This window comes from Cherax quadricarinatus, chromosome 75 (genome assembly GCF_038502225.1).
Source record: "Cherax quadricarinatus isolate ZL_2023a chromosome 75, ASM3850222v1, whole genome shotgun sequence".
Lineage (NCBI taxonomy): Eukaryota > Metazoa > Arthropoda > Malacostraca > Decapoda > Parastacidae > Cherax > Cherax quadricarinatus.
In genome coordinates this window covers 887,528-905,455 of record NC_091366.1, presented here as the reverse complement: position 1 = coordinate 905,455, position 17,928 = coordinate 887,528, and the positions used below count along the sequence as shown (strand labels likewise).

The 17,928-nt window shown below is 40.5% G+C and overlaps 1 protein-coding gene across 1 annotated transcript in view; it reads right to left on the bottom strand.

Annotated features, from left to right (window-relative positions):
• The window catches only part of LOC128691782 (synaptotagmin-17-like), a 52,434-nt gene that overhangs the window by 6,317 nt on the left and 28,189 nt on the right, over nucleotides 1–17,928 (bottom strand). The window contains exons 5-11 of the mRNA XM_070100869.1: nucleotides 15,274–15,396; nucleotides 14,723–14,800; nucleotides 5,922–6,014; nucleotides 5,388–5,549; nucleotides 3,577–3,697; nucleotides 1,011–1,238; nucleotides 88–185 (exon numbers count right to left, since the gene is read on the bottom strand). Of these exons, the coding sequence (XP_069956970.1) occupies nucleotides 88–185; nucleotides 1,011–1,238; nucleotides 3,577–3,697; nucleotides 5,388–5,549; nucleotides 5,922–6,014; nucleotides 14,723–14,800; nucleotides 15,274–15,396 (903 nt within the window). The remainder of the gene's footprint in view (nucleotides 1–87; nucleotides 186–1,010; nucleotides 1,239–3,576; nucleotides 3,698–5,387; nucleotides 5,550–5,921; nucleotides 6,015–14,722; nucleotides 14,801–15,273; nucleotides 15,397–17,928) is intronic.

Genomic DNA, 17,928 nt, shown 5'->3' with positions numbered 1-17,928 from the left:
TGACTGTATGACCCTTGTGGGTTGAGTGCTTAGTTTTGGATTGCCTGTTGCCCTCAGAACTGACAAGATTGATGGAACATCACTCACCTCATCACACTGCTGGCGGGAATGGAGTGAATGCCACTGAGCGACGGCATGCCTCTGTGACCCCATCATATTGTTCCAGTGATTAATCTCGTGTGGACCTGAAAGACATTTCACTTAAGAATAAAAGTCACAACACTGTGGCTTAAGTCACAGTGGTGGCCAGTGCTAACTTTCCTATGGTGTATAAATATACCTAGTTAGATGAATCTTATTGTAGCTAGCTGGTCCAGTGGCTTACACACTGGCCTGGAGTTTTACCACTCACTTGCTACGGGTTCTAACCCCATCTGCTCTGTGGTTTGTTTGCAATCAGGTTATCAAATATTAGTTTGACAAAATGCAAGTTTAATTCCTGTATCCAAAAGACAAAGTGAGATTACACTTTTGTAAATTAGAAATTAAAGGAAGGCAACATACAGAGGTCTTCACAATGAGTTTTAAAGGGAAGAAAGTCTGTTTAACATGAGAGTAGACAGAGTTTATGAAACTGGGAGGATAGCAAAGAGAAAAGAATGAACTGCAAAGAAATGGATCAAGGATTTGAGAATAACAGCTGGAGATGAAGAGAAAATGGGAACACTTCTCTTTTTAAAACTCTGAATGGTAAGGAAAAATACAAAAGTATACAAAAATCCCCAGGTTTTTGAGATACTGACGTACACTAAAAAAAAAATCACAAGAATCTTAGCATAAATATAATACATTAATATTGAATAAAAGGTACGTTAGTTATTGTGCTCAAAGGATTACCCCTGAAAGGAATGTGTACAAGTTTATTTTTTTTCTGCAATATACAACATCTAGTTTACATGTAATACGTATAGTATTGTTAAGCACAAAAGAAAGCCACTAACATTTCAGCCATTGTACAGCAGTCACAAATTATTATACATACCGAAAGCTAATTGATGTTGAGAACATACCTGATGGTTGTTTCCCTAAGACAATTCTGCCAATAAATTCGTCTCTCATGATTCCACCATTCCAGTCCCAAACAGTGATCACAAGTGATGCCTCACGCAGCTCTGGAGATGCTATCTGGAAGCTAAATGACTCATTAAAGGAAGGCGAAAGAGTATTCTTTTTGACACCAGTTTTCTTTGACTTGAGATGTCGACCACGTACCACCAGAGACACACGAACGTATGGATCTGTAAGATGATAGTGCTTATTAATTTTGTTTAATATCATCTCTTGTATCTTAATGTCAACCATGTACCACCAGAGACACAAACATATGGATCTGCGAGACTATAGTTTTCGTTAATATTGTTTAATATTGTCTAATTTATTTAAAAATACATTTAAGTTTTAGAACAAATGTTTGTTCTCCCACCAATTACAGATGCAAGAAAAAACCTAGAGGGGTTTCTTTCAGGCCGTATACAAAACACCAACAATGCTTTTGCCATAAACACATCTTATGAAATGGACAAGCAGCATTAACCAAGGAGGGAGATAAACAGGTAAAAATGTTTATAATGTGCTTTAATCAGCACAGCTATTTTTTTTTTTTAAATACTGACCGTCTCCCACCGAGGTAAGGTGAGCAGAAAAAATTTAAACACTTTTGCAGTCATTTATTTATTCAATCACTGTCTTTTCAGAAGCATGTTGATATCATAGCTTAGACCACTCTCTGAAAGGTAACATGCCCCACCACTCTTTCAGAATGCAGGCATTGTACCTCCTACCTCCAGGTTTCAAGTCCAGCTAACCAACTTCCCTGAATCCTTTCATAAATGTTACTTTGCTCACACTCCAACAACATGTCCAAACATAAAAACCACTTGCCTCCACTCACTCCTATCTAACAAGCTCACAAAAGTATATTGGCTGTCCAAGCCACTAACACCATTACACAAAACCAATTAAGTTTCCATATTACAAAAGCACTGGCAAATCTATTACTGCAGAAACACCTGGAAAGTGCTAGTGACCGGTCCTTAGAGAACCAGTCACTAGCACTGGACTCGGCACTTTTAGTACACCTCACTTACTCTTCTGTCTGCATATAAATTCTGTAACCTATGAATAACTTCTTTCCTTCAACAAAGAAAGAAGGTATTCATAGGTTACAGAATTCATATGCAGACAGAAGAGTAAGTGAGGTGTACTATGAATAACTATGGTGCAATAAACAAGTATCAATGTTCATTTAATAACCCACATGGAGGCGGAAACTCTGGAGAATAATTGATCTGTATATTTCGACCCCCTTCTGGGATCCTCTTTATGTATTATTTACTTGAAAAAGCATGTATGGATGTCAGAGCATTGTCATATTATATATGACATCAATTTCCATGCTCCTTCAATCCAATCATAATCAAAATGAATGAAAAAAAAATTTAAAGAATTATGGTTATCAGAAATCTGCAGTCAAGACAACAGTGCATTAGAAACATTCCTGACAGACAGATAAAATGCAATGAATTTGAAATTTCTGGAGAAACATACAATTAGGGAGGATATGACTGAAGTATAAAAATAGAGAAACAAAATACAGTGGATCCCCGCTTAACGATCACCTCCCAATGCGACCAATTATGTAAGTGTATTTATGTAAGTGCGTTTGTATGTGTATGTTTGGGGGTCTGAAATGGACTAATCTACTTCACAATATTTCTTATGGGAACAAATTTGGTCAGTACTGGCACCTGAACATACTTCTGGAATGAAAAAATATCGTTAACCAGGGGTCCACTGTACTAGAGGGATATAAATAGTGCTAAAAATACCTAAAGGGAACAGGAATCATCGAAATGTATTCAAAATGGATGCTGAATGACCCTTGTGGGTTTAGTACTTAGTTTTGATTGTAATAATAATAATTCAAAATGGATAAATTTACATTTAGAAAGCATATAAGAAAGCAGAGATTTGGCAACAGAATTCTGGAATAATGGAATGAACTCCAAAGTAGTAATACTGAAGTGAGAACTTGGGATAGTTCTGAAAATGTGTTGGATAAGTATGTGAGGGGAAGTAGTTGAGTTGGACTTGCCTAGCATGGACCAGTAGACCTACACTAGTGCTCCACTAGTCATATGTTCTATGTCACCTGTCATTCACACTTTATACCAGTCTCCATCTTTTAAGTCGGCAACAAACCTTATCATTCCTTCAAAGGAATGTTCAGCTGTAGTTCAGTGCAGATGAATGACTCTGGATTCAAGAAAATGGAACCATTTTTTTCTTCCTTGGATGAAACCTAATTACCTATCATTTCACAGGTGTTATATGACCCCCCACGAGTTTTGTGCTTTTTCTAAAGGACAATATACTTTTGCAATCCTATTTTCCGTCTTTCCCAAAACTTTTTTGATAACTATTCTACCTAAAACAGAGCATGTGTTTTCGCAACAGCTAATATGCTTTGCAAATTCATCCCTTTGTTGTCACTGCATTAATAAAAGCAATAGGTAGCACTGTACAACCCATTCAGGTTTACCACTTTCTTGTGACTAAAACAACATTGTGACTGACCTGCTCCTCGAACAAGGTTGGTCTGGAGGATCTGTTTGGCCTTGATGATGTCTACATTAAGGCGCCCAGCAGTAGGAAGGTAGTTCAGCGACAGCAGCAGTTCACCGTATTCCTCTGCATCCTGCAAAGTCAATAATACTATTATAACTACTATATTCTTATAAATTTATTTTCTGCAGTATACAGGTAATGTAGTTTACATATAATACAATACTGTTAGGCACAAAAGAAAGCCACTAGTATGCAGTTCATTTTGGGCAGATTAATACTAATGCTTAAACACTATTTACTGTAATGACACAGTCTTTCTCTTTGGCTAAATAAAAATGTCATTTATTTTTTCAGCAGACAGGCCATATCCCACCAAGGCAGGGTGACCTAAAAAGTTTCTCTTTTTAAAATTAGTAATGTAAAAAGAAGGGGTTACTAGCCCCTTGCTCACAGCATTTTAGTTGTCTCTTATGACACGTCCTTATAAAAGTTTGTTCTGTAAAATGGCTTTTCTTGTTTCATCAACAGTGTCATTTACATGCAGCTAAACTGAGATCCTTGAGCACAATCCCCAGAATAATGGGAACACGTAAACATTACATAATAAGTCTAGCGTAGTTACCTGGAGTATACCTGGGGGTATGGGTGTTCTGGGTTCAATGCCCCTGCAACCCGGTCCGTGTCCAGACCTCATGGTGGATCAGGGCCTGATTAACCAGGCTGTTCCTGTTGGCTGCACATAAACCAACATACAAACCACAACCTGGCTGGTCAGGTACTGATTTTAGGTGTCTGTCTAGCTTCCTCTTGAAAATAACCAGGGGTTTACAGACAATATCCCCTTATGTATGCTGGGAGGCAGTTGAACAGTATTGGGCCCCTGACACTTATTGTATTGTCTCTTACCTTTAAATCTTCACATTCCCTTCAACCGTTATTATGATGTCGCCTATATTTCCTCTAAAACCATTTTTATTTACATTTTCCTAAAATAGTGAAATACTGTTATGGGGCTATAGGACCCAACATGTATTTATAAGTAACAGTTACTCTGGAATACCTAATTATATTGAATTGATGGGGACTTTGCTCTAAATGTCATAAGGGCTGATCACTCTTATGACTGAGAGGCAGCTGGGTCAAGCCTTTTTCTCAATATAATAGGTTATACTATAGACAAACAAACACACAATTTAAATAAGTAGTTTATAAAGTTGTATTTCTTTTTGTAAAAGTAAAATTAAGGTGTAGCAGAAGTGTGGTAACTGGAGAATTGTGCTTGGCAACAGTCTTTTGTTTTGGTGGGAGGAGCTTAGCTAGGCTCCTCCCTCTCTCTGTTGCTGGACTTCAACCTGGCAAGATCTCTGGGTCATTCTTCTATTTTTTTGGACATTGTGTGCGCTCCAGGGGTGAGTTTTTATAACTTAAGTTGTGGCCACCATACCCAGGGTGACTAAAGTGTGTCAAAACACTGGTTAGCCCAGAGATTAGTCATGAAGAGTGAAGGGCAAAGTTGCTGAGATGCACCATGTGGGAGAATAGCTAAGGAGTGTGTAGATTTTTGTTTTGATTATGTGAGGCTGTAATTGTCTATTCTGTACATATCTATTTAGAATAGTTATATTTTTATAGTTGTAGTTTACATAACCTGTGAAGAGGGCTGGTGAGAGGATATCAGAGACACTGAGGATGATCAGCCATGAGGTAAGTATTACCCCTAGACAGATAAGGCCATTAAGTAAAAAGCCACCCTACACAAGAACATATAGTGAGAACCTTACTATCAAAGTAATAAGGGACATAACATAACAAATACATACTGGATTGCACTGGGCGAGAGGTCTCCAAAGACGTGAGGGTCTGGCCAAATTAACATTTTGTAAAGGCAGGAGCACATGGCCAACGACACAATGGCGAGAGTACTTGTCAAAATCCTTCACTTTGAGTTCTAGGGTACGACGAATAACCTCCCTGTATGGCAGCTGAGGAACACCAACCAAATTATCAATTAGAATTGTTTCGTTGTAATAATGTTGGTAGAATTACCGACAATATGTAAAGTAAAAGGACACAAGTGCAACTAATGTGACATTTTTTTGTGGTATCAGCTTAACAAAGCTCCTGGAGAGCGAAACATTGCCACAATAAGATGCCACATTAGTTGCACTTGTGTCCTTTTACTTTACATAGAATTGTTTCAGAAAGCTTAGTAAATATTACAATAAGGTCATTGTTTCAAAGAGCTTTGTAAATATAACAATAACACAGTAACTATTTAAGAAGAAAAATTACATTATCATGTATATGTGGCTCTATATACTACCAAATTCTTGATATATAATAATCTTATTTACCTCGAAGGAGAAAGTCTCCTCAAAGACAGGATCCTGCGTCTTCTTCTTCACTGTAGTTTGGAAAGAGTTTTTGGTGTCTGGAAGAAGACAGATCTGCGAGAATATTAATAAAATGTTGTACTACATCGTTTTGAATTTAAGAACACTGCTGCAGAGCAAGTTTATATTACAGAAATGAGCGATCAAATTGTACTGACACTGAATAACTGAACCTTATAAATTGTATATCCTATATGTTACTCACAATTATATCACATAAATGTTAAACCTAAGACCCAATCTAACTTTATTTTTTAAATACACTACCTAACAGAATACTCCATTCGACTGAATGTACAGCAATGTATGCAACCATATGACCTGTCTTTGTAATACTCATTTGCGATTTATTGTTATCTGTTTATAGTAATGTTTTATCACTGATTACATCATTGCTTAGTTAATCTTAAGTTAATTTTAAGCCAGGCAGAGTTTACTGCCAGAGTATACTGCACTACCTAGCAGAGTTTACTGCCAGAGTATACTGCACTACCTAGCAGAGTTTACTGCCAGAGTATACTGCACTACCTGGCAGAGTTTACTGCCAGAGTATACTGCACTACCTAGCAGAGTTTACTGCCAGAGTATACTGCACTACCTAGCAGAGTTTACTGCCAGAGTATACTGCACTACCTGGCAGAGTTTACTGCCAGAGTATACTGCACTACCTGGCAGAGTTTACTGCCAGAGTATACTGCACTACCTAGCAGAGTTTACTGCCAGAGTATACTGCACTACCTAGCAGAGTTTACTGCCAGAGTATACTGCACTACCTAGCAGAGTTTACTGCCAGAGTATACTGCACTACCTGGCAGAGTTTACTGCCAGAGTATACTGCACTACCTGGCAGAGTTTACTGCCAGAGTATACTGCACTACCTGGCAGAGTTTACTGCCAGAGTATACTGCACTACCTAGCAGAGTTTACTGCCAGAGTATACTGCACTACCTAGCAGAGTTTACTGCCAGAGTATACTGCACTACCTAGCAGAGTTTACTGCCAGAGTATACTGCACTACCTAGCAGAGTTTACTGCCAGAGTATACTGCACTACCTAGCAGAGTTTACTGCCAGAGTATACTGCACTACCTAGCAGAGTTTACTGCCAGAGTATACTGCACTACCTAGCAGAGTTTACTGCCAGAGTATACTGCACTACCTAGCAGAGTATACTGCCAGAGTATACTGCACTACCTAGCAGAGTTTACTGCCAGAGTATACTGCAGTACCTAGCAGAGTTTACTGCCAGAGTATACTGCACTACCTAGCAGAGTTTACTGCCAGAGTATACTGCACTACCTAGCAGAGTTTACTGCCAGAGTATACTGCACTACCTAGCAGAGTTTACTGCCAGAGTATACTGCACTACCTAGCAGAGTTTACTGCCAGAGTATACTGCACTACCTGGCAGAGTTTACTGCCAGAGTATACTGCACTACCTAGCAGAGTTTACTGCCAGAGTATACTGCACTACCTAGCAGAGTTTACTGCCAGAGTATACTGCACTACCTAGCAGAGTTTACTGCCAGAGTATACTGCAGTACCTAGGAGAGTTTACTGCCAGAGTATACTGCACTACCTAGCAGAGTTTACTGCCAGAGTATACTGCACTACCTAGCAGAGTTTACTGCCAGAGTATACTGCACTACCTAGCAGAGTTTACTGCCAGAGTATACTGCACTACCTAGCAGAGTTTACTGCCAGAGTATACTGCACTACCTAGCAGAGTTTACTGCCAGAGTATACTGCACTACCTAGCAGAGTTTACTGCCAGAGTATACTGCACTACCTAGCAGAGTTTACTGCCAGAGTATACTGCACTACCTAGCAGAGTTTACTGCCAGAGTATACTGCACTACCTAGCAGAGTTTACTGCCAGAGTATACTGCACTACCTAGCAGAGTTTACTGCCAGAGTATACTGCACTACCTAGCAGAGTTTACTGCCAGAGTATACTGCACTACCTAGCAGAGTTTACTGCCAGAGTATACTGCACTACCTAGCAGAGTTTACTGCCAGAGTATACTGCACTACCTAGCAGAGTTTACTGCCAGAGTATACTGCACTACCTAGCAGAGTTTACTGCCAGAGTATACTGCACTACCTAGCAGAGTTTACTGCCAGAGTATACTGCACTACCTAGCAGAGTTTACTGCCAGAGTATACTGCACTACCTAGCAGAGTTTACTGCCAGAGTATACTGCACTACCTAGCAGAGTTTACTGCCAGAGTATACTGCACTACCTAGCAGAGTTTACTGCCAGAGTATACTGCACTACCTAGCAGAGTTTACTGCCAGAGTATACTGCACTACCTAGCAGAGTTTACTGCCAGAGTATACTGCACTACCTAGCAGAGTTTACTGCCAGAGTATACTGCACTACCTAGCAGAGTTTACTGCCAGAGTATACTGCACTACCTAGCAGAGTTTACTGCCAGAGTATACTGCACTACCTAGCAGAGTTTACTGCCAGAGTATACTGCACTACCTAGCAGAGTTTACTGCCAGAGTATACTGCACTACCTGGCAGAGTTTACTGCCAGAGTATACTGCACTACCTAGCAGAGTTTACTGCCAGAGTATACTGCACTACCTAGCAGAGTTTACTGCCAGAGTATACTGCACTACCTAGCAGAGTTTACTGCCAGAGTATACTGCACTACCTAGCAGAGTTTACTGCCAGAGTATACTGCACTACCTAGCAGAGTTTACTGCCAGAGTATACTGCACTACCTAGCAGAGTTTACTGCCAGAGTATACTGCACTACCTAGCAGAGTTTACTGCCAGAGTATACTGCACTACCTGGCAGAGTTTACTGCCAGAGTATACTGCACTACCTAGCAGAGTTTACTGCCAGAGTATACTGCACTACCTAGCAGAGTTTACTGCCAGAGTATACTGCACTACCTAGCAGAGTTTACTGCCAGAGTATACTGCACTACCTAGCAGAGTTTACTGCCAGAGTATACTGCACTACCTAGCAGAGTTTACTGCCAGAGTATACTGCACTACCTAGCAGAGTTTACTGCCAGAGTATACTGCACTACCTAGCAGAGTTTACTGCCAGAGTATACTGCACTACCTAGCAGAGTTTACTGCCAGAGTATACTGCACTACCTAGCAGAGTTTACTGCCAGAGTATACTGCACTACCTAGCAGAGTTTACTGCCAGAGTATACTGCACTACCTAGCAGAGTTTACTGCCAGAGTATACTGCACTACCTAGCAGAGTTTACTGCCAGAGTATACTGCACTACCTAGCAGAGTTTACTGCCAGAGTATACTGCACTACCTAGCAGAGTTTACTGCCAGAGTATACTGCACTACCTAGCAGAGTTTACTGCCAGAGTATACTGCACTACCTAGCAGAGTTTACTGCCAGAGTATACTGCACTACCTAGCAGAGTTTACTGCCAGAGTATACTGCACTACCTAGCAGAGTTTACTGCCAGAGTATACTGCACTACCTAGCAGAGTTTACTGCCAGAGTATACTGCACTACCTAGCAGAGTTTACTGCCAGAGTATACTGCACTACCTAGCAGAGTTTACTGCCAGAGTATACTGCACTACCTAGCAGAGTTTACTGCCAGAGTATACTGCACTACCTAGCAGAGTTTACTGCCAGAGTATACTGCACTACCTAGCAGAGTTTACTGCCAGAGTATACTGCACTACCTAGCAGAGTTTACTGCCAGAGTATACTGCACTACCTAGCAGAGTTTACTGCCAGAGTATACTGCACTACCTAGCAGAGTTTACTGCCAGAGTATACTGCACTACCTAGCAGAGTTTACTGCCAGAGTATACTGCACTACCTGGCAGAGTTTACTGCCAGAGTATACTGCACTACCCAGCAGAGTTTACTGCCAGAGTATACTGCACTACCTAGCAGAGTTTACTGCCAGAGTATACTGCACTACCTAGCAGAGTTTACTGCCAGAGTATACTGCACTACCTAGCAGAGTTTACTGCCAGAGTATACTGCACTACCTAGCAGAGTTTACTGCCAGAGTATACTGCACTACCTAGCAGAGTTAACTGCCAGAGTATACTGCACTACCTAGCAGAGTTTACTGCAGGGCAACATGGGTTTAGAACAGGTCGCTACTGTCTGTCTCAACTATTGGATCACTACGACAAGGTCCTAGATGCACTAGAAGACAAAAAGAATGCAGATGTAATATATACAGACTTTGCAAAAGCCTTCGACAAGTGTGACCATGGCATAATAGCGCACATAATGCGTGCTAAAGGAATAACAGGAAAAGTTGGTCGATGGATCTATAATTTCCTCACAAACAGAACACAGAGAGTAGTAGTCAACAGAGTAAAGTCTGAGGCAGCTACGGTGAAAAGCTCTGTTCCACAAGGCACAGTACATAGCCGGGCTGTGGCTCGTACGTTGGTTTGCGTGCAGCCAGCAGCAACAGCCTGGTTGATCAGGCGCTGATCCACCAGGAGGCCTGGTCACAGACCGGGCCGCGGGGGCGTTGACCCCCGAAACTCTCTCCAGGTAAACTCCAGGTAAACTCGCTCCCATCTTGTTCCTCATCCTCATATCTGACATAGACAAGGATGTCAGCCACAGCACCTTGTCTTCCTTTGCAGATGACACCCGAATCTGCATGACAGTGTCTTCCATTGCAGACACTGCAAGGCTCCAGGCGGACATCAACCAAATCTTTCAGTGGGCTGCAGAAAACAATATGAAGTTCAACGATGAGAAATTTTAATTACTCAAATATGGTAAACACTAGGAAATTAATTCTTCATCAGAGTACAAAACAAATTCTGGCCACAAAATAGAGTGAAACACCAACGTCAAAGACCTGGGAGTGATCATGTCGGAGGATCTCACCTTCAAGGACCACAACATTGTATCAATCGCAGCTGCTAGAAAGGTGACAGGATGGATAATGAGAACCTTCAAAACTAGGGATGCCAAGCCCATGATGACACTCTTCAGGTCACTTGTTCTATCTAGGCTGGAATATTGCTGCACACTAACAGCACCTTTCAAGGCAGGTGAAATTGCTGACCTAGAAAATGTACAGAGAACTTTCACGGCGCGCATAACGGAGATAAAACACCTCAATTACTGGGAGCGCTTGAAGTTCCTGAACCTGTATTCCCTGGAACGCAGGCGGGAGAGATACATGATTATATACACCTGGAAAATCCTAGAGGGACTAGTACTGAACTTGCACATGAAAATCACTCACTACGAAAGCAAAAGACTTGGCAGACGATGCAACATCCCCCCAATGAAAAGCAGGGGTGTCACTAGCACGTTAAGAGACCATACAATAAGTGTCAGGGGCCCGAGACTGTTCAACTGCCTCCCAGCATACATAAGGGGGATTACCAACAGACCCCTGGCAGTCTTCAAGCTGGCACTGGACAAGCACCTAGAGTCGGTACCTGACCAGCCGGGCTGTGGCCAGCAGTAACAGCCTGGTTGATCAGGCTCTGATCCACCAGGAGGCCTGGTCACAGACCGGGCCACGGGAGAGTTGACCCCCGGAACTCTCTCCAGGTAAACTCAAGGTAATACAGTAGAACCCCCATATCCAGTGATTCAGTATTCGCAGTTTGTTATCCACAGTTAACATGGCCCAAAAATACCTCAAAGTGCAAAAGTAGAGAAGCTGCAGTTCTTCAAAACCTAAGAGAAGCTGTGAAGTGCTTCCCATCAGTGAAAAAGTGATAAATTATGCACAGTGAGTGGAGAATTATCAATTAAACTTCATAATAGGTATGTATAGATTCAACACTTTCACCTCACTCACACATAATCACTATTTTTGCAGAGGTGCTCGGAACACAACAGTTTAGAAGCATATACGTATAAAGAGACGCAACATATCCCTCCAAACTGCTAATATCCCGAAACCCCTCCTTTAGAATGCAAGCACTGTACTTCCCATGTCCAGGACTCAAGTCCGGCTATATAAAAATAACCAGTTTCCCTGAATCCCTTCACTAAATATTACCCTGCGCACACTCCAACAGATCGTCAGGTCCCAAATACCATTCGTCTCCATTCACTCCTATCGAACACGCTCGTGCACGCCTGCTGGAAGTCCAAGCCCCTCGCCCACAAAACCTCCCTTACCCCTTCCTTCCAACCTTTTCGAGGATGACCCCTACCCCGCCTTCTTTCCCCTACAGATTTAAATGCTCTCCATGTCATTCTACTTTGATCCATTCTCTCTAAATGACCAAACCACCTCAACAACCCCTCTTCAGCCCTCTGACTAATACTTTTATTAACTCCACACCTTCTCCTAATTTCCACACTCCGAATTTTCTGCATAATATTTACACCACACATTGCCCTTAGACAGGACATCTCCACTGCCTCCAACTGCCTCCTCGCTGCTGCATTCACAACCCAAGCTTCACACCCATATAAGAGTGTTGGTACTACTATACTTTCATACATTCCCTTCTTTGCCTCCATAGATAACGTTTTTTGTCTCCACATATACCTCAACGCACCACTCACCTTTTTTTCCTCATCAATTCTATGATTATCCTCATCCTTCATAAATCAATCCACTGACATGTCAACTCCCAAGTATCTGAAAACATTCACTTCTTCCATACTCCTCCCCAATTTGATATCCAATTTTTCTTTATCTAAATCATTTGATACCCTCATCACCTTATTCTTTTCTATGTTCACTTTCAACTTTCTACCTTTACACACACTCCCAAACTCATCCACTAACCTTCGCAATTTTTCTTTAGAATCTCCCATAAGCACAGTATCATCAGCAAAAAGCAACTGTGTCAATTCCCATTCTGAATTTGATTCCCCATAATTTAATCCCACCCCTCTCCCAAACACCCTAGCATTTACTTCTTTTACAACCCCATCTATAAATATATTAAACAACCATGGTGACATTACACATCCCTGTCTAAGACCTACTTTTACCGGGAAGTATTCTCCCTCTCTTCTACACACCCTAACCTGAGCCTCACTATCCTCATAAAAACTCTTTACAGCATTTAATAACTTACCACCTATTCCATATACATGCAACATCTGCCACATTGCTCCTCTATCCACTCTATCATATGCCTTTTCTAAATCCATAAATGCAATAAAAACTTCCCTACCTTTATCTAAATACTGTTCACATATATGCTTCAATGTAAACACTTGATCTACACATCCCCTACCCACTCTGAAACCTCCTTGCTCATCCGCAATCCTACATTCTGTCTTACCTCTAATTCTTTCATCTGCTTTGTAAAAACCTCTCATAAGCTAACTTTTTCCCTTTTATCACACCCTTTACTTCATCATTTCACCAATTACTCCTCTTTCCACCTGCACTCACCCTCCTATAACTACAAACTTCTGCCCCACATTCTAATACTGCATTTTTAAAACTATTCCAACCCTCTTCAAACCCCCCCCCCCCCACTACTCATACTTGCACCAGCCCACCTTTCTGCCAATAGTTGCTTATATCTCACCCGAACTTCCTCCTCCCTTAGTTTATACACTTTCACCTCCCTCTTGCTTGTTGTTGCCATTTTCCTCTTTTCCCATCTACCTCTTACTCTAACTGTAGCTACAACTAAATAATGATCTGATATAGCAGTTGCCCCTCTATAAACATGTACATCCTGGAGCCTACCCATCAACCTTTTATCCACCAATACATAATCTAACAAACTACTTTCATTACGTGCTATATCATACCTTGTATATATATTTTTCCTCTTCTTCATAAAATATGTATTAATTACCAAACCTCTTTCTACACATAGCTCAATTAAAGGCTCCCCATTTTCATTTACCCCTGGCACCCCAAATTTACCTACTACTCCCTCCACAACATTTTTGCCCACTTTAGCATTGAAATCCCCAACCACCATTACTCTCACACTTGGTTCAAAACTCCCCATGTATTCATTCAACATTTCCCAAAATCTCTCTCTCTCCTCTACACTTCTCTCTTCTCCAAGTGCATATACACTTACTATAACCCACTTTTCACATCCAACCTTTATTTTACTCCACATAATCCTTGAATTAATACATTTATAGTCCCTCTTTTCCTGCCATAACTTATCCTTCAACATTACTGCTACTCCTTCTTTAGCTCTAACTCTATTTGAAACCCCTGACCTAATCCCATTTATTCCTCTCCACTGAAACTCTCCCACCCCCTTCAGCTTTGTTTCACTTAAAGCCAGGACATCCAGCTTCTTCTCATTCATAACATCCACAGTCATCTCTTTCTTATCATTTGCACAACATCCACACACATTCAGACTTCCCACTTTGATATGGGAGGAAATATACCCTGTACAATAAACTCGATGAAAAGCAAATGGGCCACAATATAAAAACATTGTATCAATGTCCATGGGTCTTGACTACTGAAGATGGTACCCGTAGGTATTAGAAATTCTGCAGGAACAGGTGTAGAAGTCTTCAAGGGAAAACTCAATTATTGTCTCTGCCAAGTGCCAGATCTACCAGGCTGTGATGGATATGCGAGCCATGTTGCTTTCTCCTATGTACGGGTTATTTGTGTACTATTCCAATCACAGTATTGTGCTCGTTTGTTCAATTATCATTATTACTACATATTATTTTTTTATTACATATTTTGGGGCACTAAACCCTAAGGGTATAACACTTAGATTATAATAATACTTCTATAAAATAGTAACATTACCATAATACAGTGGAAGTCTCAGTGCATAAATGGAATAATTCATTTCAGCCTTACCTTGACATAGGGGTTTGAGTGCGCCATATCACTGCGATCTTTGCAAGCAGGTCGAGGAAGATCAACAGCCTCCAGCACCTACAGAAAGAACAATAGTGAACAATCGTGCTACACTTTACCAATATATCTTAATGATTACAAATCAAAACCATATCGGTTCATCATGCCTTTCCAGCAGTCTTGAGCAGCAATATTAATGCTCGGCTATACAGTTATATTCTTCTTGTCTATTTATCATTACCGGGTATTTTCATACAGGGCTCTTGACTCAGGGAACTGGAGCTACTCTTCCTTTCCTAAGATCAAACCTGATTGGCTCCCACCTCCCAGATTATCTTCGGGCCTTACTGATTCAGGGGTTCCAGGTAATAAAAATACTAACAAAAATAATAATAATTATTATTATTATTGTTATAATACACCAGCCATTTCCCAAAGAGGCAGGATAACCTAAAAAAGAAAAAAAACACTTTCACCATCATTCACTCCATCACTGTCTTGCCAGAGGCCTACCTACACTACAGTTCAAAAATGAATTATTTTAAACCTACCTTCACCAGTAAAACTGACTCAGTGGCATCATAGTGGAGGGAGAAGTGTATCCTGCCATATATGTCTTCATCAGGACCTTCTTCCAGCGATGATGAGGTCGAGGCATATAGGTGGGGGCGGATCTAACAAAATTATTTAATGATAATCCCTTATATGTCATCATATGCACCACATGCCTGGTCATAGGGGGCACTGATCCCTGAAACCCTCTCCAGGGATACTCCAGGTATACTCCAGGGATACTCCAGGTATACTCCAGGGATACTCCAGGTATACTCAGGGATACTCCAGGTACACGTGTTAGTGGCTTTCATTTTGTGCTTAAAAATATTTTATCATATATAAACTATATTTTGTATACTGCAGAAAATAAAGTTGTACTGTATTGTACTGTATAATGTCCAGTAGCTGGGTTGGTAGTGCACTCAGCTCACACACTGAGGTCCATGGTTTGATTCCTGGTATGGGCTGGAACCATTAGGACATGTTTCCTTCAGACACCTACTGTCCCTGTTTATCTAACAGTTAATAGGTACCTGAGTGTTAGTCACCTCACACATGCTGTCCATATTCACCTAGCAGTAAGTAGGTACCTGGGTGTTAGCCAACTGGTGTGGGTCACATCCTGGGGACAAAATTTACCCCTGCATAACCAGGGGCTTTCTATACAGTATGTCACTGATGTCAGCTATGATCTGTATAAGTTGTATCTTGTACTTGTATAAATAACAATTATTATTACTCCAATATCTTATTTCTGTAAGTGAATATAATAAGTATTTTTGTACGAAATTAATTACTACTGTTAAATTTAGCATTTCTTGTAAAACTACAGGGATAATAATAATACAGTAGTGTATTCATTACTACTGTAACTGGCTTAGTTAACAGTGTTATGTACCTCTGCATTCCTTCACCTAACACCCACATAATAGATACAAGGTTCAGCATGCTCAACCTAACATAGATAACTTCAGCAGTTCACAATTCCTAAATTTCATGCACATATATTGTGAGTATTTTAAGGCTTAATATAACACACAAATCAGGTCCCTGGTTTCTCTACCATAATTGAACAGGAAAATGTATTAAACTTTGTGGGATTTCTTGTTAATGTTGATGACTAATATAAGACAGTTGTATTTGTGGCTGAGATTAATTGAAGAGTAAGAAATGAAAATTTGATTCCACTGAACCGTACACAAAAAAAAACATACGTAGAAGAATGGAACTTATGACGGTGTTTCAACCCAACTTGGTCCATTACCTAGTCACAGAAGTGCAAAAGGGAAGGAAGCCAGTGTATATACAAGAAGGGGCTGGAGCCCAGCTCTCCTCTTATATACAGGGAGGCTGAAGTGGGAATCACACCACCGTGGCTACTGTCAGGGAGGCTGAAGTGGGAATAACACCACCGTGGCTACTGTCAGGGAGGCTGAAGTGGGAATAACACCACCGTGGCTAGCAATTTTGCCCACTTTGAGCCCAATTTTTGGCCAATTCCAATGTTTGTCTACTAAAATCATAACTATTTCACTAGAATTCCATTTGTACGTATATACTGGTGCTCTTCCCTTCATGCTTCTTTGTGACTAGTTAATGGTCTAACTTGGACTGAAATGTTGTCATAGCTTCATTCTTCTATGTGTAGGTAATTTGCATATTGTTCCAGTCACGGTACTGTGACTTTCTAGTCTCCACTGAACTGTAATGTGAATATACAGATACTCTGTAAAACAGCCATCAAGAGATGCAAAAAGTACTTCCACAACATATTATAGACATAAGTGTTCATAAATAACAAAAAGTGTGACTTTGTAAATGGTCCAAGTCGGACCAAAACGTCGTCATAAGCTCCTCTCTTCTATGTGCGGGTTATTTGTATAACGTAAGCGTTTTTTTCACTTTCAAATAGGCATCATGTACCTAGGTGTTACTGAAGTGTTCAAATTAAAAATTTCTTTTCATTGATGTGGTACAATAGTTTAGTTTACATTAAAAACTGGTAGACATGAAAGAAAGCCACTAGCAAGCAAAGTATGTACAGTGTCAAGTTTTAAAAAAATTAAAATAAAAAATTAGAGTTTTTACTTCTTTGTATAGCATATAATGTGTAATTTATATATAATAAAATATTGTTAAACACAAAGAAAGCCTCTAGTATGCATGAGTATTTTGGGCAGAGTTTATACTTGTTTTCAATGTGATATATTGTTTATGTAGAAATGGGTGACAGTTTAGACTGCAAGGGTCCCCAACCTGTGGCCCACAGGCTGCATGTGGCCCTTCTAGGAAATGGATGAGGCCTTCATATGAAATTATTAATTCGCTTATGTAGGTTCCTCACTGCCCAGTGTCAACAAAACCATGCAGTTCTCATCACACATTTAACCATTAAATATGGCCCACTCATGTAGGAAGGTTGAGGACCACTACTGTAGACCATGTAGAAAGCCCAAAGTTATGCAGAGTATTTCAGCCAAGCTTAATACCTGGAGTATACATGGAGAGGGTTTTGGAGGTCGAACCGGGCCGGTCACAGACCGGGCCTCGGGGATTTATATATAAGAACATATATATATATATATATAAGAACATAAATCTAGGCATTTCAAATAGAATAATCAAGTAGACAACTATTTCTCTAAGGCTGA